At 39.5% G+C, this 26,305-nt stretch overlaps 1 protein-coding gene and 1 long non-coding RNA gene across 6 annotated transcripts in view; both read right to left on the bottom strand.

The window, feature by feature from the left end:
* Positions 1-191: 191 nt before the first annotated feature.
* ACOX1 (acyl-CoA oxidase 1) overlaps positions 192-26,305 on the bottom strand; it is a 33,176-nt gene continuing 7,062 nt past the window's right edge. For 2 of the 5 annotated variants that reach the window (XM_081575392.1, XM_081575397.1), the window contains 12 exons: positions 22,708-22,868; positions 20,045-20,152; positions 17,680-17,799; positions 17,422-17,537; positions 16,846-17,015; positions 6,982-7,144; positions 6,251-6,441; positions 5,804-5,983; positions 5,561-5,666; positions 5,282-5,425; positions 4,901-5,107; positions 192-4,048 (listed from right to left, as the gene is read on the bottom strand). In XM_081575392.1, the coding sequence (XP_081431518.1) occupies positions 4,001-4,048; positions 4,901-5,107; positions 5,282-5,425; positions 5,561-5,666; positions 5,804-5,983; positions 6,251-6,441; positions 6,982-7,144; positions 16,846-17,015; positions 17,422-17,537; positions 17,680-17,799; positions 20,045-20,152; positions 22,708-22,868 (1,714 nt within the window). In that variant the 3' untranslated portion in view covers positions 192-4,000. The remainder of the gene's footprint in view (positions 4,049-4,900; positions 5,108-5,281; positions 5,426-5,560; positions 5,667-5,803; positions 5,984-6,250; positions 6,442-6,981; positions 7,145-16,845; positions 17,016-17,421; positions 17,538-17,679; positions 17,800-20,044; positions 20,153-22,707; positions 22,869-26,305) is intronic. The other 3 variants (XM_081575395.1, XM_081575393.1, XM_081575396.1) reach the window with 3 other exon arrangements.
* LOC145540614 (uncharacterized) lies at positions 9,320-10,332 on the bottom strand. The gene is made up of 2 exons (XR_014078426.1): positions 9,844-10,332; positions 9,320-9,559 (listed from the first exon to the last, which is right to left on the bottom strand). It is a non-coding gene; the product is annotated as an uncharacterized LOC145540614 (long non-coding RNA).

Consider the following 26,305-nt stretch of genomic DNA (forward strand, 5'->3'; position numbering starts at 1 on the left):
CTGACTGGTGGAAAGGTGGAGGGCGTGAGAAATGTGTCAAGTGTGGAAAACTGACGGGCAGTGAAACCATAAGGACGTATTTATTCCACACCCCAAAGACTAGGAAAGTGGCTGTGACCTTCAATTATGAAAACCAAAGCTGTGAAGCCAGGATGAAACCCAACACCACCACCTAATAATGACAGTAACACTTTGTGTTGATTACAGAGTTTATTAAGGGTTTTTCAATTTTACAAAGGAAGATGGGGTTAGTGGTTTGGCTTATTTGAAGGTCGGTAGGTCACCACTGTCCAACCATGACTCAGTCTTTGGACCCGTGCACCTCCTCCGGTACTCCCACCCTCACTGACATGTCCTGCCAGACATGCGGAACAATACATGCTAAATACACTTCATCAGGTAGGAACCAAACTCAAACCACGACAGTTTAAGCGGTAAGTAGGTAGCAAATTATATGTGCCAAAGTAATTTCCTTGAATTCATAGCAATTGGAAATGTTTACAAACAAGCAGTCACCAGTTGGAATATTATGCAGAGGATGGACAATCACGTTGTTACCTAATCTGTGAAATAGTTGACAGTAATGTGGGAAAACTGTTTTGCTTCAGAGTTCTTAATATCCCTCACAATGTTCCATGATTTTCCTAGAGATAATCAGTGGCTCACTTATATGTAAGACAAAATAAAAATCAAAAATTCCCTGAAACCTAGGAATTTGCACATCTGTAAAGGTTAACATCTGATAACTCTAAAATTTCCTTATATGTTTCTATGTTTACTATCATGGACCACAGGAATAATGAAAATTTGAGTTTGGAGAGCTATAAGCAAAACTCCACCAGTATTTTAAAACGAAAAGACATTTTATTAATTTACGGTGACTTGGTCTAATCCTCCAGAAATAGAATAATAAATATTCAATTAGCTGAGATGATCTCTGCATTTTTCCATGAAAACCTTTATGAGTCAGGAGACTCAAAAGAAGACTCTTGGCCTCAAGCAGAATCATCAGTTTCCTGGCAAGGCTCCTCTCCAGTTGGTGCAGCAGCTACTGCTTGAGGACAATCTATAACCCCAGGCATACCTTGCACAATACACAAAATGGTTAGTGGGTGTTACGGGCCATCTGCATCTAGTTTTCTTTTTACGGAGATGGATAGAAAGAACTCAGAAAGGGTTAGGACTCTGACCACAGTCATCAGAGGAATTTTTGTTCCCCACAGAACTCAAGGATCATGAATCAATGTATTTCCCCAACCAAAGCCTTACACTGAAGAAAATCCAAGAATTAAGTTCTAATATGTTAATGTTACTAACAGTTAAAGGCCTCCAGGTGTATGTTATCTGAAATTACAACCAGTGAGTTCTTAGAAAGTATGTGAACATGGTTAATGTTGCAATTAAGTGAATGTTCTGAAGATAAGCTGCTACTTAGTGGTAAGATGTTCTGAAGACAAGAACATGAAGGCCCACAAAGGCTTTGGGGCCAACTGTGTTTTGAGGTAACTTATGTCCAAACACTGAAGTATACCTCAGTGTCTATTGAGCAATATGAAGTAGAAATCCAAATACTTCAGGATGTAGCAAACTTCATCCATTACAAACAGCAAAAACCTCATGAATCTTCAAAGGGTTATGTCAGTATCATCTAATAGGAACATTAATTCTGCTCAGATTTATCATCATTTTGGAGATTAGGGTGAAATTTATCTGTACGCTTTATGAAAATGGCTCACAAAAGAACCCAACAGAACCAACCTTATCTGTGGCAAAGTTTGGCTTCTAAGGGACAGCAAGCTGGGTCTGCGCTTCCTTATGAGAAACCAACAATCCCATATTCCTGCATGGACAGAGCACTCAGATACTCTACAAAGACAGCATCATGGCAGGTTCAGGGCTATCTGCTCTGGCAGGTCTCACTCCTTCCTTCCTTCTTTTGTTTGGTGTTACCTAAATCTACATCTTAAAATTCTTCATAATTTAAACTTATGTTTAATTTTATGTGGCACATTCTTTCCATCTTGATAGTGACAAATTCTTGAGGTCTTATGGTACCTTTATTCTTCAATTACAGTGACTAAAGTTCAAAACATTCCAATGTTAATAAAAATACTGTCAATATCAGATCTAGCTTTTAAATAAAATTCAAGGTGCTGAACTGAAGGTGGCTCTGGCAGAGTCCACCACCATGTTTCAAACTGCTTAGATCCCAGACCTGTGCAGCTGGATTGTGTGGGTGTCATTTCAAAAACCCTCATGTCCTGGCCATGGGTTAGCCCTCTGTGAATAAGATTTTTAACCACTAACTGGAAATAATTCTATATTTAACAGGTTAACATTAAGCAATCTGAGTTTACTGTTATTTCCCAGAATCTGATCTAGTCCCAAGAGATACCCATACGAGATTTACAGAGTGCTTTTTTACTTCAATCTTAACACAATTATGAATTAGTTCTCCTGGTGGAAAGATTAAGGCTTGTGTCAACAGGCAGTATTTCTTCTGCTGGACCTTAAAGTCTCCTATTACTAGTGTCACTGGGATAGATTTCATGTAAGGTCTCAAGAAGGTAATTACATTTCCCTGAATTACATACTACATTCTCTAGACTGACTCTAGAACTGGCTTCATGAGACAGAGGTTACAAATACAGTTAACAACAACAAAATTAAGTGATTTGTTTTACATTGATTTGAAGAAAAAAATTCATCATGAGATACATGTTTAGCTTTTAAACATAGAATGATTGTATAAATTAGACTTCAGCTGAAAGGACAATTTAGCAAGTCAGATAAAGCTCCTAGAAACATACTGAAAATAAAACCAGATATATCATAAGAAACATTCTATGGAGCTTCCATTTATCCTTTAGCCACTGTTTCAATGATTATATTTTATGATTCAAAAATCAGAACACATGGTTTGTCAAAGGACTTTCCTGGGTACGAGGTGATGAGTGATGCTTTTATTTTTCTAAGGCCAGACACGGTAACCTCCAAGCATTTTAATGGCTTCTGCCAGAGTGCCATAATATAGGAAATCTGGATTGTTCTAGAAAATGTAGTTACCATGGTTACCAAAGGTACAGTAACCATAACTGATAGCTCCCCACGCCCTTATTCTTCTAAGAAGGAACTGTGACTCTTTTTCTCCTTTCTTTAGCATCTTTCTCAGGAGAGGGAGATCAAAACCACTCAATTTGGAGAGCTCATCAGTCGCCAAGAGTTATATGTAGAGATGACTTGAATGCCTCCCCCTTCCCGAGAAGCTGAGGCAAAGGGAGCTGTAGTGCTACTAGAGGGATAATTTAGGGAAGCCTCCAATGGAAGCTTAGTTCTGAATTACACAGGGCAGGGACCCTGCGCTCAAGAAATCTCTGGGTTGGAAAGATGCTACTGTGAACACTGAGCAATACATCAATAAAGGAGGGCAAGCAGGCAGGAAAGGTATCAGTGTGTCAGGCACGAACTCACAAGCTTCCTGATTAGTTTCTTTTCTCCAGTCTTTCTTCTTCACTCCTGCTTTCTAGCCGGGGCTCCTGGCAGCTGTGGTAGGACAATGAGCAAGAAAGCTTGGAAGGGTTCTACCCTGCTTAAAAAAAACACCTTTGCTTAAAAACACTTGTATATCCAGTGATTAGCAATTAAGATGTGAAAATAATTAACTACTTAGTAGTTAAATTTTACTAATTATCAAAAGTCCTGGCCTCCTGGGATCAGCAGCAATACAGATGGAAGTCGCACTGCATTTCTTAAAGCTTTTTCTGAATGCTTAATAGGTCTCTTTCAGTGTTAATTGCACTTGTAAAACATATCTGTTTTTTTCCTTTAATTTGAAAAATCTGTTCATTTTCTTTTTTCATTTATAAAAAGAGAAAAGGGTCAATTTATCACTTGCTATACAGCTTTTCTGAATTTGATCAAGATTCCACGCAGATTTGTGTGACAGGTGTAAGGAGAACAGCTACTTTCAGGGGCAGACTGCACTTATCATCAAGCCACGTCAGAGCTTGGACTGCACTGACTTTAGGTGCTTGTAAGATTCATGGACCTGCAGGAAAGGGAGAGAGAAAACATTACTGATAAGGAGCTTGCAATTTAAAATAGCGTTGTTTTTTTTTTGCTGCACTGGCTCTTTATTGTGACTCAGAGGCTCTTTGTTGTGGTGCAGGGGCTTCTCGAGTTGTGGCATGAGGGCTCTCTAGTTGTCCCATGGCATGTGGGATCCCAGCCAGGGGTCAAACCCACGTTTCCTGCATTGGAAGGTGGATTCTTAACAACTGGCCCACCAGGGAAGTCCCAAAATAATGTACTTTTAATCAAAAAATTATCTGAACCTTATTTGGATCCTGATTCACAAAAATCAAAGGTGGGTGGTGGAAGAATTGAGCTAACTGGGAAAAATCTGGACACTGACTGGCTAGTTCATGATATTAAAGAATTATTATTAATTTGTTTAGGTGTGAGAATGGTATTGTGGTTATGCTTTTTTAAGAAAAGAATCCTTATCTTTCAGAGATACATATTGAAATATTTATGAATAAAATTACCTGATACCTTGGATTTGCTTCAAAATAATTCTCAGTTGGGAGGTTCAGATGAAATGCAACTGGTCATGAGCAGACAGTTGTTTAAACACGATCAAGGGTACAGGGAGATGCACTGCAGTGTTTGTGTATATGTTTGAAATTTTTCAACTGTTGTTAGTTAAGGAAACTAAAAACCCACATACTATAGGAAAGATCTTGTTCCCTTCAGAACCTGTCACTCAAATAAAGGGACTGTCTGAAGTGGTCATGAGAGCTCTCAAAGCTTCCACAGGTGGTCATTCTCCGAGGGCTTTCCTGCCTTAATATTTAAATAAATAACTTCAAAAGGTGAAAGACACTGTTTTCTTTTTTACCTCTGTTTTGTTCAGTGGGGATTTCTTGGCCCATTCAAACAAGTTTTCGTACACATTCCCATCATAGCGGCCAAGCACAGAGCCCAGTGTCACATCCTGAAAATCAAATGCATCCACCAGAGCAACCGCGTCAGGGCGAATCGCAGTCAGCAGCTCCTTTATGCGCTCGTTCACCTGGGTGATCTGAGACTCTGTCATGATGCTCCCCTACAGGGAAGAAATGAGCAAGCAAGCACAGATGTTATAAGGTACGTATACAGACAGATATTTATGAATATATAGACACACACATATGCACAACTACGAAGTAAACCAAAATTATTTTCTATAAAAAATTAAGAAGTAAATAAATAAAGGGACTTAAACTTAGAAAATCCTGACCTGAAGAAAATCCCCTGCATTCTGACTGATTCCATACAAAGAATACAAGAGACACAAACGCCTTAGGACATCTTGGATGGACTTCTCTTGAATCTGGAGGACTTTTTCCGCAAAGAGCTTAACTGCCACATAGTGGCAATGTGCCTAGATATAAAGAAAGCATCAGAATGTAAGAATCTCTGAAAAAGATTCAACAGTGATAAGGTTTCTGTACTAAGAAAATGAGGGGGGTGGTGAAGGATGGAGGGGGGAGGGGGAGAGAGGAGAATCATCACTGACCTCACTTGCTCGAACAAGGTCAATGGATGTTAGGTTCCATGCTACCTCCTTGCTTTTTCTGTGAATCACTTCAGTCTGAAGGTTTTTAGCAGCAATTTCTACTAATCTGTTTAAAAAAAAAAAACAAACAAACCTGGAAAACCGGAGCCCAAGAAGGTGACAGCGAACACTCGTGCCTCCCACCTAGGCCCTGGGCCTGAGGCCCCTGCAGCTGCCAGTGCCAGCTCTGGTGGGTGCACCCACCTGGCCGCTCGAAGCTTGTATGCCTCTGTCAGGCTGTCGGGGCTGTTGATATCCACCACGGTTGGCCAGACGGCCACCTGCTGTGGCTGGATGCGCTGGCTGGGCAGGTCATTCAAGTAGGACACCATGCCACACACCAACTTGCCTGAGTGCACCTGGTCGTAACTTTTCATCAGGAACCTAGAAGTCACCAGGACACATGCTGTTAGTAACTATGCTTCTCGTGAAACAGAAATAAAATGAATTCCTGTAATGACTTTAAACTGTGTGACAGGGGTTTCATACTAGTCTGAGCACAAGATAAACATCCTGGGTCAGGATGGAAGGCAAAATGACATCTTTCAGGAGCAAACATAATGCGAAGAGGAAACACGGGAACAAGTATCAGTGGAAAGGACTCGGACACTCCTGAGAACACAGGATAGAAATCATGAATTAGATTCTTACCTGGCCGTCTGCAGCATCATGACAGTGTTTTCCCCCTCGAAGGTGCAGGTTGGGGTAAAATTGACATAAATATTTGGAAGTCCACTGCAGTGAGAATAGCCATGTCCGCCACAAGCCATCCGACAGGCTTCAATAGCTGTGTTCGCTGTCCAGGACGTGAAAGCCTTCAGCCCAGCAGTGAGTGCGTGAAGCTGAAGGGGGAAGCACAGGCCATCAGGACGTCTGTGGTGCTGACAGCCTGTGTTCCAAGTAGACACACTGAACCTCACTTAACAGAAACTGTCACTTGCAGAATCAGGGACTTGCCTGGCATCCAGTGCTTAGGGCTCTGTGCTGTCATTGCCAGGGGCCCAGTTTGATCCCTGATTAGGAAACTAAGATCCCGCAAGCCGCCTGGTGTGGCCAAAAAAACCCAACAAACAAAAACCAAACAAAATCACTTGCCATGTATGTAAACTGAAAAACACCCTCAACTAATTAGCCTAAACTAGGAACATTACCACATTCCCTTCTGAACTGTTCTATGTGGCAAAAAAAGGCACCACTTAGGTTCTTTTGCTCAATAAAGGACCAACATAGTACAGTAATTCTGAAACTTAAAAACATGGATAAATCCATAAAAATATGGATCCTTTTCAAGGTATCCCAATGTTTAATTTTCTCTGCACACGATCGCCCAGGGAAGTATGAACGAAAAGGGTTCCCACAAGGGACAGAGACCAGACACAGACCTCAGGCAGCTCACTCAGATCCCCGTGGCCGATGTCTTCATTAATCCGAAGATAGGTCTCTTTCATGTATGCGCCTACAAACTGGAAGGCATAGGCAGTGGCCAGGAGGGGAAAAAGTTTATATTGCTGGGTTTGATAATCCAAAATCTGTGGTTCCGGTTCACTAAAGTATATGAAAAAAGGAAAAACAAACAAACAAATAAATGCCTATATAGAGCTCACTATGTGCCAGATTCTGGACTAAGCACTTTGATAGATTAATTTATCTAATCCTCACAAAGATCCTGTGAGGTGATTTTTATTAGCTCTATTTTACAGATGGGGAAAATGAGAGGTTAAGAACCTACCTGGGGTCACAGAGCTAGTAAGTGGCAGATTCTTGATTTAAATCTAGGCTATCTGGTTACAGAAGACCACATTCTGGACCACCTTGTTGAACATGTGAACAGGATTTTCTAGTTGACATTACTATTTTTCTCAATCTTTCCAGTCTTTCCAGTTTGACTATGAAAACAGTATCTCATGGCAACATACAGAACTAAACTTCGTTAACGTCACAGGAGGAAGGCAATGTTAAAGGGTGTAGCTGGTAGAATAAACTACATTCTGACCACTAATATGAGAAGACACAGTGTACTAAATTTAATATTTAAAGTCTAAGAAGAAAGATGGCAGAGGAATAGGACGGGGAGACAACTTTCTCTCTCACAAATTCACGGAAAGAACATGTAGACGCTGAGCAAATTCCACAAAACAACTTCTGAATGCTGGCAGAGGACATTAGACACACAGAAAGGCAGCCCATAGTCTTCGAAAGGAGGTAGGACAAAATATAAAAGATAAAAAGAGAGACAAAAGAGGTAGGGATGGAGATCCATCCTGGGAAGGGAGTCTTAAAAAAGAAGTTTCCAAACACCAGGAAACATTCTCTCCAGTGGGTCTGTGGTGAGCCTTGGAATCGCAGAGGGCAAAGTAACCGGGAGGAAAAATAAATAAATAATTAAAACCCACGGTTTATGTACCTAACAGCAACTCCCAGAGGGCGTGCAGCCCAGACGCACGCATCCCCAACTAGCAAGCGGGGGCTGGGCAGGGAGGGGCGGGCTGCATTGCTTTGGATAAGGACTGGGCCTGAATGCCCAGGGGGCAATCTGAGGGAACTAGATTGAGACAGCAACCTAGACCATGGGATAGCTTTCCCACGAAAAGCCTTAACCTAAGACACTGCCAGGCCTGCTCACAGAACAAAGGACTGAGCAGAGCAAGCCGGCTGCAGACCAGCCCATCTCCCGCGGGAGACAGCCAGAGCCGGAAGGGCGGAATTGTGGCCCCAGAGAGGCATCCTATGCCAAACTGCAAGCAGACCTCGTTGCTAACCAGAACTTCTTGGGACTCTGGAGGGTTGACACCCGCCAAGAGGGTTGCAGATAGAGATCAGTTCTCCAGGGGAGATGCACGACACACCTGGGAAGCTGCGCCCGTTGTACAGCCAGAAAACCGAGCGGCTGGGACAGGGGAAAGGAAAAAGGCGCAGCCCCTGATCGCGCTAGCCAAAAACCTGGTCACCGGAGCTGCTCGGACCTAGGAAGGGCACAAAACCCAGGCTCAACCAAGTCTGCACCTTTGTGAAGTATCCAGGAACCAGAAACTGAGTGGCTTAGACCTGGGAAGTACAGGCAAGCCCAGGGGCCCGCTTCAGACAGTTCCCGGCAGTGCAACCTAGAGCCTGAGCAGTGTAGACTGGGAAAGCACACACACCATGAGCGGGGCAAACCCAGCGTGGCTGAAACATTGTGAGCACACGCCAGCAAGATTTGTTTGCAGTGTTCCTCCCTCCCCACAGCACAAATGAACAAGTGAGACTAAAAAAAAGTGACCACCACCGCCCGCCTTGTGTCAGGGAGGACATTAGACACTGAAGAGACCAGCAAACAGAAGAAGCTAAAAGAAACAGAGGGAACTGCTTTGGAAGTGACAGGTGCAACAGATTAAAACCCTGTAGTTAGCACTGACTACACAGGAAGGGGTCTAGAGACCTTGAGAAGTACAAGCAGGACCAAGGAACTATCTGAAAATGAACTGACCCTACACCTTCCGTAACAGCTCCAGAGAAAGTCCTAGATATGTTTTTACTATTATCATTTTATAAATTTTTAAAACTTCTTTTATTACTTTTTTAAATTTTATTTTACTTTTATTTTTTATTTTTAAGTCCCCTATTACTCCTTCAATTTTCATCTTTATAACCTACTATTATCTTGCAAAAAAAAAGTCCCATTTTTATTTATATATATTTTTTAAGACCTTATTTTTAAAGCAAACTTCATATATATACATATTTATTTTTTTTATAATTTTTGTGACTCTGGTGGGGTTTTTTTTCTTCTCTTTTTTTAATATTGTATTTTTGAGAACCTAACCTCTAACTCTAGATTTTTAATCTTTGCTTTTGAGTATTTGTTATCAACTTTGTATCTTCAAGAACCCAATCTTCAGTACCCATTTTTACTTGGGAGCGAGATAACTGGCTTGATTGCTCTCTCCCCCTTTTAACTCTCCTTTTTCTCCACCAGGTCGCCTCCATCTGCACCCCCCCCCTTCTCTACCCAACTCTGTGAATCTCTGTGTGTTCCGGGCTGTGGAGAACACTTAGAGAACTGATTACTAGGTGGATCTGTCTCTCTTCTTTTGATTCCCCCTTTTCTCCTCCTGGCCACCTCTGTCTCCTTCCTCCCTCTTCTCTTCCCTGTGTAACTCCGTGAACATCTCTGAGAGATCCAGACGCTGGAGAGCACATAGGGAAGTGATTATTGGCTAGCTTGCTCTCTCCCCTTTTGATTCCCCTCTTCTCCTCCTGGTCACCTCTATCTCCCTCCTCCCTCTTCTCTTCACCATGTAACTCTGTGAACCTCTCCAGGTGTCCCTCACTGTGGAGAAACTTTGCATCATTAACCTAGATGTTTTATCATCGGTGCTGTACAGATGGAGAAGTCTTGAGGCTACTGTAAGAATAAGACTGAAAACCAGAGACAGGAGACTTAAGTCCAAATCTTGAGAACACCAGAGAACTCCTGAATCCAGGAAGCATTAAACGATAGGAGCTCATCAAACGCCTCCATACCTACACTGAAACCAAGCACCACCCAAGGGTCAACAAGTTCCAGAGTAAGATATACCACGCAAATTCTCCAGCAACACAGGAACATAGCGCTGAGCTTCAACATGCAGGCTGCCCAAAGTCACACCAAACCCACTGACATCTCAAAACTCATTACTGGACACTTCATTGCACTCCAGAGAGAAGAAATCCAGCTCCACCCACCAGAACACCGACACAAGCTTCCCCAACCAGGAAACCTTGACAAGCCACCTGTCCAACCCCACCCACAGTGAGGAACCTCCACAATAAAGAGGAACTTCAAACTACCAGAAAACAGAAAGGCCACCCCAAACACAGCAATATAAACAAGATGAAAAGGCAGAGAAATACCCAGCAGGTAAAGGAACAGGATAAATGCCCTCCAAATCAAACAAAAGAGGAAGAGACAGGAAATCTACCTGATAAAGAATTCCAAATAATGATAGTGAAAATGATCCAAAATCTGGAAAACAAATTGGAGTTACAGATAAATAACCTAGAGACAAGGATGGAGAAGATGCAAGAAAGGTTTAACAAGGACTTAGAAGAAATAAAAAAGAATCAATATATAATGAATAATACAATAAATGAGATCAAAAACACTCTGGAGGGAACCAACAGTAGAATAACGGAGGCAGAAGATAGGATAAGTGAGGTAGAAAATAGAATGATAGAAATAAATGAAACAGAGAGGAAAAAAGAAAAAAGAATTAAAAGAAATGAGGACAACCTCAGAAACCTCTGGGACAACGTTAAACACACCAACATACGAATCATAGGAGTCCCAGAAGAATAAGACAAAAAGAAAGACCATGAGAAAATACTCGAGGAGATAATAGTTGAAAACTTCCCTAAAGTGGGGAAGGAAATAATCACCCAAGTCCAAGAAACCCAGGAGTCCAAAACAGGATAAACCCAAGGTGAAACACCCCAAGACACACAATAATCAAATTAACAAAGATCAAACACAAAGAACAAATATTAAAAGCAGCAAGGGAAAAACAACAAATAACACACAAGGGGATTCCCATAAGGATAACAACTGATCTTTCAATAGAAACTCTTCAGGCCAGAAGGGAATGGCAGGACATACTTAAAATGATAAAAGAAAAGAATCTACAGCCCAGATTACTGTATCCTGCAAGAATCTCATTCAAATACAAAGGAGAAATCAAAAGCTTTACAGACAAGCAAAAGCTCAGAGAATTCAGCACCACCAAACCAGCTCTCCAACAAATGCTAAAGGATCTTCTCTAGACAGGAAACACAGAAAGGGTGTATAATCTCGAACCCAAAACAATAAAGTAAATGGCAACGGGATCATACTTATCAATAATTACCTTAAATGTAAATGGGTTGAATGCCCCAACCAAAAGACAAAGACTGGCTGAATGGATACAAAAATAAGACCCCTACATATGTTGTCCACAAGAGACTCACCTTAAAACAAAGGACACATACAGACTGAAAGTGATGGGCTGGAAAAAGATATTTCATGCAAATAGAGACCAAAAGAAAGCAGGAGTAGCAATACTCATATCAGATAAAATAGACTTTAAAACAAAGGCTGTAAAAAGAGACAAAGATGGACACTACATAATGATCAAAGGATCAATCCAAGAAGAAGATATAACAATTATAAATATATATGCACCCAACATAGGAGTACCACAATATGTAAGGCAAATGCTAACAAGTATGAAAGGGGAAACTAACAATAACACAATAATACTGGGAGACTTTAATACCCCACTCACTATGGACAGATCAACTAAACAGAAAATTAACAAGGAAACACAAACTTTAAATGATACAATAGACCAGTTAGACCTAATTGATATCTATAGGTCATTTCACCCCAAAACAATGAATTTCACTTTTTTCTCAAGCGCACACGGAACCTTCTCCAGAATAGATCACTGGGCCATAAATCTAGTCTTGGTAAATTAAAAAAAACTGAAATCATTCCAAGCATCTTTTCTGACCACAATGCAGTAAGATTAGATGTCAATTATAGGAGAGAAACTATTAAAAATTCCAACATATGGAGGCTGAACAACACACTGCTGAATAACCAACAAATCACAGAAGAAATCAAAAAAGAAATCAAAATATGCATAGAAACGAATGAAAATGAAAACACAACAACGCAAAAACTATGGGACACTGTAAAAGCAGTGCTAAGGGGAAGATTCATAGCAATACAGGCTCCCCTCAAGAAACAAGAAAAAAGTCAAATAAATAACCTAACTCTACACCTAAAGCAACTAGAGAAGGAAGAAATGAAGAACCCCAGGGTTAGTAGAAGGAAAGAAATCTTAAAAATTAGGGCAGAAGTAAATGCAAAAGAAACAAAAGAGACCATAGCAAAAATCAACAAAGCCAAAAGCTGGTTCTTTGAGAAGATAAATAAAATTGACAAGCCATTAGCCAGACTCATCAAGAAACAAAGGGAGAAGAATCAAATCAACAAAATTAGAAATGAAAACGGAGAGATCACAACAGACAACACAGAAATACAAAGCATCATAAGAGACTATTATCAGCAACTATATGCAAATAAAATGGACAACTTAGAAGAAATGGATAAATTCTTAGAAAAGTATGACTTCTCAAAACTGAAGCAGGAAGAAATAGAAAATCTCAACAGACCCATCACAAGCATGGAAATTGAAACTGTAATCAGAAATCTTCCAGCAAGCAAAAGCCCAGGACCAGATGGCTTCACAGCTGAATTCTATCAAAAATTCAGAGAAGAGCTAACACCTATCCTACTCAAACTCTTCCAGAAAATTGTAGAGGAAGGTAAACTTCCAAACTCATTCTATGAGGCCACCATCACTCTAATACCAAAACCTGACAAAGGTGCCACAAAAAAAGAAAACTACAGGCCAATATCACTGATGAACATAGATGCAAAAATCCTTAACAAAATCCTAGCAAACAGAATCCAATAACATATTAAAAAGATCATACGTCATGACCAAGTGGGCTTTATCCCAGGGATGCAAGGATTCTTCAATATCCACAAATCAATGTAATACACCACATAAACAAATTGAAAAATAAAAACCATATGATTATTTCAATAGATACAGAAAAAGCCTTTGACAAAATTCCACATACATTTATGATAAAAACCCTCCAAAAAAGCAGGAATAGAAGGAACATACCTCAACATAATAAAAGCTATATATGACAAACTCACAGCAAACATTATCCTAAATGGTGAAAAACTGAAAGCATCTCCCCTAAAGTCAGGAACAAGACAAGGGTGTCCACTCTCACCACTACTATTCAACATAGTTTTGGAAGTTTTGGCCACAGCAATCAAAGCAGAAAAAGAAATAAAAGGAATCCAGATTGGAAAAGAAGAAGTAACACTCTCACTGTTTGCAGATGACATGATCCTCTACATAGAAAACCCTAAAGACGCCACCAGAAAATTACTAGAGCTAATCAATGAATATAGTAAAGTTGCAGGATATAAAATTAACACACAGAAATCCCTTGCATTCCTTACACTAACAACGAAAAAACAGAAAGAGAAATTAAGGAAACAATTCCATTCACCATCGCAACGAAAAGAATAAAATACTTAGGAATATATCTACCTAAAGAAACAAAAGACCTATATATAGAAAACTATAAAACACTGGTGAAAGAAATCAAAGAGGACATAAACAGATGGAGAAATATACAGTGTTCATGGATCGGAAGAATCAATATAGTGAAAATGAGTATACCACCCAAAGCAATCTATAGATTCAATGCAATCCCTAACAAGCTACCAACAGTATTTTTCAGAGAACTAGAACAAATAATTTCACAATTTGTATGGAAATACAAAAAACCTCGAATAGCCAAAGCAATCTTGAGAAAGAAGAATGGAACTGGAGGAATCAACCTGCCTGACTTCAGGCTCTACTACAAAGCCACAGTCATCAAGACAGTATGGTACTGGCACAAGGACAGAAACATAAATCAATGGAACAAAATAGAAAGCCCAGAGATAAATCCACACACCTATGGACCCCTTATGGCAGAAAGTGAAGAAGAACTAAAGAGCCTCTTGATGAAAGTGAAAGAGGAGAGTGAAAAAGTTGGCTTAAAACTCAACGTTCAGAAAACTAAGATCATGGCATCTAGTCCCATCACTTCATGGGAAATAGATGGGGAAACAGTGGAAACAGTGTCAGACTTTATTTTTTGGGGCTCCAAAATCACTGCTGATGGTGATTGCAGCCATGAAATTAAAAGACGCTTACTCCTTGGAAGGGAGGTTATGACCAACCTAGATAGCATATTTAAAAGCAGAGACATTACTTTGCCAACAAAGGTCCGTCTAGACAAGGCTATGGTTTTTCCAGTGGTCATGTATGGATGTGAGAGTTGGACGATGAAGAAAGCTGAGTGCTGAAGAATTGATGCTTTTGAACTGTGGTGTTGGAGAAGACTCTTGAGAGTCCCTTGGACTGCAAGGAGATCCAACCAGTCCATCCTAAAGGAGATCAGTCCTGGGTGTTCATTGGAAGGACTGATGTTGAAGCTGAAACTCCAATACTTTGGCCACCTCATGCAAAGAGTTGACTCATTGGAAAAGACCCTGATGCTGGGAAAGATTGGGGGCGAGAGGAGAAGGGGACGACAGAGGATGAGATGGTTGGATGGCATCACTAACTCTACGGACATGGGTTTGGGTTAACTCCAAGAGTTGGTGATGGACAGGGAGGCCTGGCGTGCTGTGATTCATGGGGTTGCAAAGAGTCGGACACAACTGAGCGACTGAACTGAACTGATGGACACCTTATCTTTGACAAAGAAGGGAAGAATATACAATGAAGAAAAGACAATCTCTTTAACAAGTGGTGCTGGGAAAACTGGTCAACCACTTGTAAAAGAATGAAACTAGAACACTTTCTAACACCATACACAAAAATAAACTCAAAATGGATTAAAGATCTAAACGTAAGACAAGAAACTATAAAATGCCTAGAGGAAAACATAGGCAAAACACTCTCTGACATAAACCACAGCAGGATCCTCTATGACCCACCTCCCAGAATATTGGAAATAAAGCAAAAATAAACAAATGGGACCTAATTAAAAGCTTTTGCACAACAAAGGAAACTATAAGCAAGGTGAAAAGACAGCCTTCAGAATGGGAGAAAATAACAGCAAACGAAGCAATGGACAAACAATTAATCTCAAAAATATACAAGCAACTCCTGTAGCTCAATTCCAGAAAAATAAACGATCCAATCAAAAAGTGGGCCAAAGAACTAAACAGACACTTCTCCAAAGAAGACATACAGATGGCTAACAAACACATGAGAAGATGCTCAACATCACTCATTATCAGAGAAATGCAAATCAAAAGCATAATGAGGTACCATTTCACGCCTGTCAGAATGGCTGTTATCCAAAAGTCTACAAGTAATAAATGCTGGAGAGGGTGTGGAGAAAAGGGAACCCTATTACACTGTTGGTGGGAATGCAAACTAGTACAGCCACTATGGAGAACAGTGTGGAGATTCCTCAAAAGACTGGAAATAGAACTGCCATATGACCCAGCAATCCCACTGCTGGGCATACACACTGAGGAAACCAGAATTGACAGAGACACGTGTACCCCAATGTTCATCGCAGCACTGTTTACAATAGCCAGGACACGGAAGCAGCCTAGATGCCCACCAGCAGACGAATGGATAAGGAAGCTGTGGTACATATACACAATGGAATATTACTCAGCCATTAAAAAAGAACACATTCGAATCAGTTCTAATGAGGTGGATGAAACTGGAGCCTATTATACAGAGTGAAGTAAGCCAGAAAGAAAAACACCAATACGGTATACTAACACATATATATGGTATTTAGTATATCGGTAAAGATAACCCTGTATGCAAGACAGTAAAAGAGACACACATAAATAGAACAGTATTATGGACTCTATGGGAGAGGGCGAGGGCGGGATGATATGGGAGAATGGCACTGAAGCATGTAAATTATCATATGTGAAACAAATTGCCAGTCTAGGTTCGATGCATGAAACAGGGTGCTCAGGGCTGGTGCACCAGGATGACCCGGAGGGATGGGATGGGAAGGGAGGTGGGAGGGGGGTTCTGGAAGGGGAACACATGTACACTCATGGTGAATTCATGTCAATGTATGGCAAAACAAATACAATATTGTAAAGTTAAAAAATAGATAGATAAACTATTTAAAAAAATAAATAAATAAAGTCTAAGAAGGTCCACTGAGCAAGCAAAAAAAGTCTGCTCTTATCAATTTCTTTATTCCTTCTTTAAGAGTAAAAAGTTTATCAAAGAGTCATGCCCAATTAGTAGGCAGTAATAAGAACAAACTATGCCCATGAACACAACAGGGAATCAAGTTTAATGTCACTTTCACTGTACTCAATTTGTAGTTGTTAGCAGCAATTAGAACCTTCACACCACACCTTCAGTGTTTTGAACATTTCACTTATAAAGCTCTAGTTATATTATCGTTTTTCTTAGAAGGTTAAAAGTAATAATTAGGTGCTTATTCTTATCTTTCCACTTAAGGAAGTTTAGGTTCTAAGTAGCAGACCCAGTACACTGCCATCCTAGCTAATTTTACAGCAAATGCACTTTCTCCACATTACATTTGGGAATTTTGATATCTGGATGGGTTTCACACCAGGCCTTTGGTACTGACCTCATCTCAGATTCTACCCTTACCCTGGCTTGATTTCAGACTGATGCCTCACGGCGCTGTATCGGATGGCAATGGTGCACGCCTTAGACAGGCATCGAGCGGATTCTCCCACGAGGAAGGACCTGATGAACACCATGGTCCCGTAGGTCAGCTTGTTGCTCAGGGGTTTTACGTACGTGCCATCAGGCTTCACCTGGAAAAAGAACATGAGATGGATGCTTCCTTCTGTTAAACCCAAGTGGCAGTTTATTCTCAAAGTGTGGTCCCCAGAAAGGCAGCATCAGCACCAACTGATGGTCAGTCCCCACCCTGACCTCCTAAATCAGAAACTCTGGGGGCTAAGTAATCTAGGTTTTAGCCAGCCTTCCAGGCGACTCTAATGTATGCTGAAGTGTGAGCCCCACTGGTTTAGCAAACCAAGACATGCTCTTCGCACCTGTCAACTGATCTGATTTCACGGTCACAATAAAAGCATCATCAGAAGTAAAAAATCTGTTATTACCTTCTAAACGAACAGACCATTCCAACCCTGTGATTATTAATGCCCACTGAAACCCCCATGTCTGACACATCTGCTCCTATTTTCCATCTCACTGTACCTGGGCATGCTTCATCAGCATGTTTTCTCTGGGAATACGATAGTTGTCCATCTTCAAGTAGCCATTATCCATCTCATCATAGCCAAATTTGGGGCCAATGTCTCCTACGGTAATACCTATCGCAGATGAAAGGAAAGTCACAAGGTGTTTATGTTCTGGAATTCCTGGCTCCCCTCCTCTTCTTTAGTTATATATTATACTTTTTGCAGAAGATAGTGACTGGTTTAATTTTCCATCTCAACATTAGATAATCCTAACCTGGCAAAGGCTTATGGGTCCCAAGTTCACGAATAGGTACAATGAAGGCATGTAATCCATAGCATTTCCCCTGAGTGATGAGCTGGGCAAGTACGATAGCATGATTTGAAGTTTTTCCAACTACAACATAAAAGAGAATGAGAGGGGAAAGTGAGCAAATGTTCTTACGTTTTCAAAAGACAGAAACAAAAGAGAGAAAAGCGTATGTTAAATATAAGACTAAGATTTCATCAATAGCAAAATTCATTAAATTTTGGCAAAATAAGCCTTCATTTTAAAAATTCACACACATATATATAAAACAAACTTTTACTGGAATATAATTGACATATAACATTATCTAAGTTTAAGGTAGACAAGATGTTCATTTGATAGCATTTTAAAGAAGACAGTTTTACTTGTTTTACTTATTTTTCATTCATTTACATAAAGATATTTTTAGGATAATCATAGAACATTAAATTACTTCCTTTTTCTCCCTTAAGGCAGAGCTTTCCAAAACAGTAGCTACTAGCCACATGTGGCTATTTACATTTAAATTAATTATAATTAAATAAAATAGAAGATTCAGTCCCTTAGTCAGCTAGTTACATTTCCAGTTGCTCAGGTGGCCAATGGCTACCACGCTGAACAGCAAAGATAGAGAATATTCCACCACTGCAGAATACCCCATTGTACTATGGGATACAGCTGCTTTAAGAGATTTTTGGTTAGTGCATCCAGAAATATTTCCCTTCTATTGTATGTTACTTTTTTCCTTATCAAAATATAATACCACATATTAAAATATATAATATGGATAAAAAAATCCTTCATTTGAAATATATATATTCTAAAACAATAACTCAGGATAGAAGACAATATTAAATAAATTTCATATCAAAGCTATTTATAACAAAAATTTAAAAACTAAAATACTTTTCTTTTTTAAAAAATACTCATTTCTATTTCTGTTTGATTATTTATTTGGCTGTGCCAAGTCTTAGTTGCAGTATACATGATCTTTAGTTGAAGCATGTGGGATCTATTTCCCTGACCAGGAATTGAACCCAGGCCCCCTGGATTGGGAGGGTATAGTCTTAGCCACTGAACCACTAGGGAAGTCCCTCAAATACTTTTCAATACATAAATCACTAACCAAACTGGGAATACTAAATTACTTTATTTTTTTTTATTAAATTAGTTTATCTATTTTTTAACTTTACAATATTGTATTGGTTTTGCCATACATTGACATGAATCCATCATGGGTGTACATGTTTTCCCCTTTCAGAACCCCCCTCCCACCTCCCTTCCCATCCCATCCCTCCGGTTCATCCTGGTGCACCAGCCCTGAGCACCCTGTATCATGCATCGAACCTGGACTGGCAATTTGTTTCACATATGGTAATTTACATGCTTCAATGCCATTCTCCCATATCATCCCACCCTCGCCCTCTCCCATAGAGACCAGAATACTGTTCTATATATCTGTGTCTCTTTTGCTGTCTCGCATACAGGGTTATCTTTACCGATTTACTAAATTTCATATACATGTGTTAGTATACTGTATTGGTGTTTTTCTTTCTGGCTTACTTCACTCTGTATAATAGGCTCCAGTTTCTTCCACCTCATTAGAACTGATTCGAATGTATTCTTTTTAATGGCTGAGTAATATTCCATTGTGTATATATACCACAGCTTCCTTATCCATTCGTCTGCTGATGGGCATCTAGGCTGCTTCCGTGTCCTGGCTACTGTAAACAGTGCTGCGATGAACATTGAGGTACACGTGTCTCTTTCAATTTTGGTTTCCTCAGTGTGTATGCCCAGCAGTGGGATTGCTGGGTCATATGGCAGTTCTATTTCCAGTCTTTTGAGGAATCTCCACACTGTTCTCCATAGTGGCTGTACTAGTTTGCATTCCCACCAACAGTGTAATAGGGTTCCCTTTTCTCCACACCCTCTCCAGCATTTATTGCTTGTAGACTTTTGGATAGCAGCCATTCTGACGGGTGTGAAATGGTACCTCATTGTGCTTTTGATTTGCATTTCTCTGATAATGAGTGATGTTGAGGATCTTTTCATGTGTTTGTTAGCTATCTATTAAATTACTTTAAATGACGATTATGGAAATTATGCTAACACATGGGAATGCTTAGATAAAAATCTATGAAAAGCAGCAAAATTGACAGCTGTCCTCTGCACTTTACAAGTGTATAAATATCTATAACAGGTAACACAAGAGAATGTGAAAAGCTCAGCATAGTTTAAGCCCTAAGAGTTTTTTCTATATTTCAAAACTATTCTCACAGGTCTACATTCTAAACACAATGTTATAGTAAGTCTTCAAAACATCTAGTTACTGTTAAAAAAATTCACTTACGTCCACCAGGCCACCACTTGATGGAGGTCACAGTAGGACTGTTGAGAATGAACTCCTGGGTTTCAGGGTCATAAGTAGCTGTGGTTTCCAAGCCTCGAAGATGGGTTCCTAAGGAAATGAATTATAGCTACTTCAGATAGAATATGGGAAAAAACAGGTACAGGGTAAAATCTCCTGCCCAGTTCCTTTAAAGCGCTAGCATCTCAGAGAGTAACAACATCTAACAATAAAACATCTGTAGATGAGCTACAAATGGTTGATAACCAAGATCCTGAATTTCCGATGCTTAAATCAGATAGTTCATATTAAGCTGAAAATATAAATGTCAAGCATGTTCCATTTCTATATTTGATTTACTGCACAGCAGTGGATAGGGAACATTTATTTACATCAACCAAAAGAAAATGTAAAGACAGATTAGAATCATAGTTTCCTGAGATCACAGGCTATGACTTTAACAGGGAAGTTAACTGCCCCTTTAAAGGCATCTCTAAGTTGTTACTGTGCCGATTTCAACTCATTTGTATTGCGTCTACCACACCAATTCAACATTCTGGAATTCTGTATTATAACAGAGAATGAGAGAACACAGGACAGGAAGAGACTGCAGCTAAAGTTCTTGTAAACTGAGAATTTATTTCAGAATGAATGCTAGAAAGGAAAACAAGTTTTAAAACTTTAAAAGTTATAACCATTATGGGGAAAAGAAGACCTAGAATGGTGACTTTTTTTTAATTTCTAAAAGTCCAAGTTCACCCTGCAGGCTTCCAACACTAGGCTTTCACTTATTCCTGGCTGGTTCACCACTTTCATGTTTATTGGAGATGGACAGGGATTTGTTTTAAATCCTAATGAAAAAGTGACAGTCGCTCAGTCGGGTCCGACTCTGTGACCCCATGGACTATATAGTCCATGGAATTCTCCAGGCCAGAATACTGGAGTGGGTAGCCTTTCCCTTCTCTGCTGCTGCTAAGTCACTTCAGTCGTGTCCGACTCTGTGCGACCCCATAGACAGCAGCCCACCAGGCTCTGCCGTCCCTGGTATTCTCCAGGCAAGAACACTGGAGTGGGTTGCCATTTCCTTCTCCAATGCATGAAAGTGAAAAGTGAAAGTGAAGTCACTCAGTCGTGTCCAACTCTTCGCGACCCCATGGGTCTGCAGCCTACCAGGCTCCTCTGTCCATGGGATCTTTCAGGCAAGAGTACTGGAGTGGGTTGCCATTGCCTTCCCTTTCTAGGAAGGATCAAACCCAGGTCTCCCGCATTGCAGGCAAATTCTTTACCAGCTGAGCCACAATGGAAACCCAAGAGTACTGGAGTGGGTAGCCGATCCCTTCTCCAGTGGATCTTCTCGACCCAGGAATCAAACTGGGATTTCCTATATTGCAAGCAGATTCTTTACCAACTGAGCTATCAGGCAAGCCCTTAAATCCTAATACAAACATGCCAAAATTCTTTGAAAAAAGTTACAGAAAAATGTTCTAAGTGACCCTCTCCCTATCCTGAAGTCAATGATGAGAACTTTTTACCAGACTGTTCTGATAATGCCAGATTTCATTCACCACTTAAAATTAATTGTAAAACATTCAGAAACTTCCAAGTTGAATAACAGAAATGGTCAGTTTATGGTGATCAACAACCTTCCCCTGGGTGGGAATCAAGGAATCAGACAGTGAGACTCCTTTCACCAAAGAAGAAACTTTTACAGAACAGGTAATGACAGAGTGATTTCAAATGCACAACTGAACCAAACAGTATTCCACTTTGTGTCTTAGGAAAATCCTGTGAAATACTATTTAGCATCGAAGCTGAAAGTCAAATGAGCAATCAAATTAAGATGAAGCTGTTACAGGAATAAGGAACAAAGAACAAATATACACTAGACCAGCTGTTCTGAAACCTCTGAGTAGGCAAACAGAAGCCAGAAGTAGATGAATGGATACCATTCAAACACAAATACCAATACAGAATGAGTGCTACCAGGAATAGCCACCAGCTTGAGCCCCATCCAGTTCAGAGAGAAAGGTAGGTGGGGGATGGAAAGAAAAAAAGAAAGGTGGTACATACAGAATGTGAAATCAATTACCTGAAGTACAACTTATCTAATTTTTACTAAACTTTGGCCAAAGCCACCTTTAGAAGTTTACTGAATTTAGTGAATCAACACAAATAATGTCAAGGTAAAAAATGCTGCCTGTTTTGGTTATATAGGCTACTCACTTCCCTTTAGTACACATGCTATTAACATGTATTTCTTCTGGAATCTGTGTAAGTTCATTAAGGTATTAGTACCAAAGGGAATCATAGTAATGAAGAAAAAGAGATGGGTTCAGACTCTCTATACAAATTCTGTACAAATGCAGTGAACCTGAAAAACCACTTAGTAAGTAAGACCTAACTCTTAATTCTTGATCTGGTGAAGGGAAACCATGAATAAGTAATCAGTATATCTGTGATAACATAAGTTTTAATTTCCACTGACCAAGGCATTATCTATGCCAAGACTTACACATGTGAAAACCTGGAGCGCTGCAGAAAGACTGCACTTAAACAGATCTCACACAGCACGTGGACACGCCACTGCGGGCATGTGATGGACGCTCCATGTGCGCTAGGCTTGCAGAGCCCCACCCAACCCAGAAGGTAGACGGAATGCACCATACCATGACCCATTTCTGTTTGGGCATAAGTGCCAATGATCTCCAAGTTCCAGGCAGGCATGAAGAAGCGCTCCTGCTGTTCCTCGGTTGCCTGGTGCAGCAAGGTGGGCAGGAACATGCCCAAGTGAAGATCCAGAGGCCCAGGCTGCCCTCGATGCACAAAGCTTCAAAGAAATACCAAGGATGGGCATTTGAGAGTCATCAGGTGTGAGAGAATCAGCAATTTGAACAAACAGCAAGGGAAGGAGGAAAAAAATACCTTCTGTTAAGTATGAATTAGCTGAGTAGACTTCATCATGGATGGGAGCACTGCCCCTTTCTGTATTACATTATAACTCTTGGTTAGCTCCATTTTTCTTAAATTGGTGAGAAGTATTTTCTAAGGCGACTCATTTCTAAAATAACTAATGTTGGCAGGGATTGGGAACTGATTCCAAAGCCTGTGCAGCCAGGACCATGTGACCAAGGCAGAGGATTACAGCCTTGCAATTAAGGTAAATAAAAATTCTGAAGAGGCTTGATGGAATGGAGAATTGAAGTTGTACAATGACATATATCCTAACGAAAAGTTGAGACAGGAGAACACAAAAGTTCTCTTGGAAAAAATTTTTCCAGGATCTAATAATAATGTTTCTGGGTTGGAAATCTTTACTGTTTGTCTATAAAACATCCAGCATTAATCCACATTCCTCACATAATTTTGGTCATTTCATTCGGATTCATTAAAATATCCAGCCACATGCTATTGAAACAATTTAATACAAAAACTGACAGTGCTCTTCACCCCAGGTATTAATTTCAGAAATAAAAAGACATGCAATTTTTAGTGAAGATCATGATATTCACAAATAACAGATTCATGCATAACAAGCGCTCCATTACAATCATATGGGAATTATCAAAATTATAATAAACATGTTAACTGTCATTTAAAATCCAATTTCTAAAGTCATTCTTTTCCATTTAAAATTTGCAAGTGCCCTAGACTTTCATGTGAATTGATTTCTAATAGGAAATAGTACTATATAGGTTTGTAATGTTGCATGCTACTGGCATTTTATCTAAATTCCAGCTCTAAATTAATCAATTCTATATTGCTCTTACTATGTTCTTTATCTTAGAAATGAGCCTAAACATTTCAGTTTCAAAACTTCTCCATTTGTTCCACTTGAGGAGGAAAATAATCAGGGGGAGGGTGCTCTAGGTGAGAGCTGATCTGTGACGTCTTCCCACAAGGGTTGAGGTGAACTGAGCTTTCAGCTAACCAACCACATGAATATCAAAAAATGCACGAATAACTTCTTCATTTTACAAAGAAATTAAAACTGAGATGAATTAAGTGTTTTCAGGTCAGAAAGATAATGGCAGGACTTCCCTGGTGGTCCAGTGGTTACGACTCCATGCTTCCAATGAGGGTAAGGGGACAGGTTCATTCCTAGTTGGGAAACTAAAGATCCCACAGGCCTCAAAGCACAGCCAAAAAAAAAAAGATCATGGCAAAACAAGGAGAAGAATCTCATAGCCTAATCATGTCTTCTAGTGCAATCTGGGCTGAGGATGACAGTGGGGACATTAGAAAGACCTGCCAAGCCAGTTAAGATTTGGAAGCATCAAACTGGAAATCCTGTAAGATATTACCACTGGTGGCAACTGAGTGAAAGGTCCATGGGCTGTCTCTGGGCTATTTTGCAACTTCCTATGAATCTATAGTCATTCCAAAATAAAAAGTTTTTTTTTTTTGAAATCGTGAAAATGCTTAGAAAAACAACATTCCTGGGATGAGAGAGTACTTTCACTCACAAACAGAAATGTCAACTGTCCCGTTTTTAAAGGAATGGTGTGCAGGAAGAAAAACTAAAGTGTGTCTAGGAGCTGTAAGAAGAGAACTCTAACTACAGCCAAAAGCTGTGGCCTGAGGCCAACCACTCTCAGCGCTGAGAGCACACTTTTCCATGGCTAGAAACCAGAGCAATTCCTGGTGAAGGAGAGGCTGCTCTGAGGCGCCTTTCAGACTCATCACGGGCGGGGGTGTATCAGGGAATAACGACCAACACCAAGGGTTGCCACAGAGCACACTGAGAAGGGCAGGGGGAAAACTACCATCAGCACAAACTGTTCTGAAGCTGAAAGTTGTTTCCAGGAGTAAAACGTCTCTTGTAACTAGGGTAAGGATTATTCAGAAGTGGAGGAAATGTAGAAACGTTACAAGGACAAACTTACCTGGATAGTTTTTTTTTTTTTTTAACCTGGATAGTTTTTGATTTAAATCAAGTATTGATATTTGCTGTAACCTTTATGCATGATAAAGATCATAAATTATTTTAAATTAATTTACTTTATAATTGCAAAGCACCAACATTTTACTCGGTAAGGAGCTGCAGTCAATTCTTTCAAAAGCGTTAACACCAAAAGGCTTTCCCCGTATCTCCTACATGATACAGGGCTGAGAAGGTTGGCCAGTAGTGAGGACAAACGATTATATTAATAACATATGAGAAAGGAAGAAATCAAAATAGCAACTCAATGGACAGCATGATTATAATCCTAGGAAATCAACAACAAAACACCAACACCATCAATCATAAATTAATTTAGAAAAGCTATAGGCTTTAAAAAATCATTCATTCTTATCCATTTGAACCATTCAAATAGAAATCCCATTAAAGAGAAAGGTGATTTATAACAGCAACAAAATATTTTAAAATTTTAAATAACTTATCTCAGAATATTAAAGATTTAATTATGAAAACACACAAATACCTAGTAGGATGAATGAAAGATACAAGTAACAGAAAAGAAATCACTAATTCTTAGCTCAGAGTACGAAGGAAAATTAATACTTCCCAAGAAAATACTGGGATTTAATGTAACACAGGTTTTAAATTCCTATAGAGTATGTTTTAGAACTTGATAAATTCAGATCAGAATTCATCAAAAAGAATAAGTATGCAAGAACACTAAATACATATATCTTGAAACATAGGCTATAATGATAGTAGGTTTATCCTATCAGATTTTTTTTTCCTATCAGATTTTTAAATATCTTTAAAACAACGAGCCAAAGCTTATGATGTTAGAGAAAACAGAAAGAAACAAATTAATGTAATATATTCAAGGTTTCATAAATAAATTGAAACTATTACAAAACTCTAAGATAAACTAGAAAGAACGTAATAAAGTGAAAGAGCTATTAGTTAATAAACATGAATACTGTATGTGAGACTGATCACTCTGTATCATACACAAATAAAAACATTAAACACAAATTCAACAGACAAAAAAGGGAATAAAATGGAAGCTAATTACCCAAGATATGAGAAGAAAATTTATACCAAGTCAGAGACAGATGCACTGAGTCCAAAATATTTAATGAAACAGAGCCAACAGAAACAATATAACTTTCTAAGATCAACATGCAGATTCTATTTATCCAACACTCAAAGGAGAAAACGGCAGTTCATACATATGAAATGCAGAGAGGAAGCCAAACATGTAATATCCAGGCTCATTAGCATCGGTAAATGAAAACTTTAATTCTTAGATAGATATAAAAGTAGCAAAAAAACCAAAGTGACCATGTTGATGGGACAAAGGAGACACG

Source organism: Giraffa tippelskirchi, chromosome 3, assembly GCF_054371585.1.
Source record: "Giraffa tippelskirchi isolate mGirTip1 chromosome 3, T2T-mGirTip1v1.2.pri, whole genome shotgun sequence".
In the NCBI taxonomy this organism is placed as follows: Eukaryota; Metazoa; Chordata; class Mammalia; order Artiodactyla; family Giraffidae; genus Giraffa; species Giraffa tippelskirchi.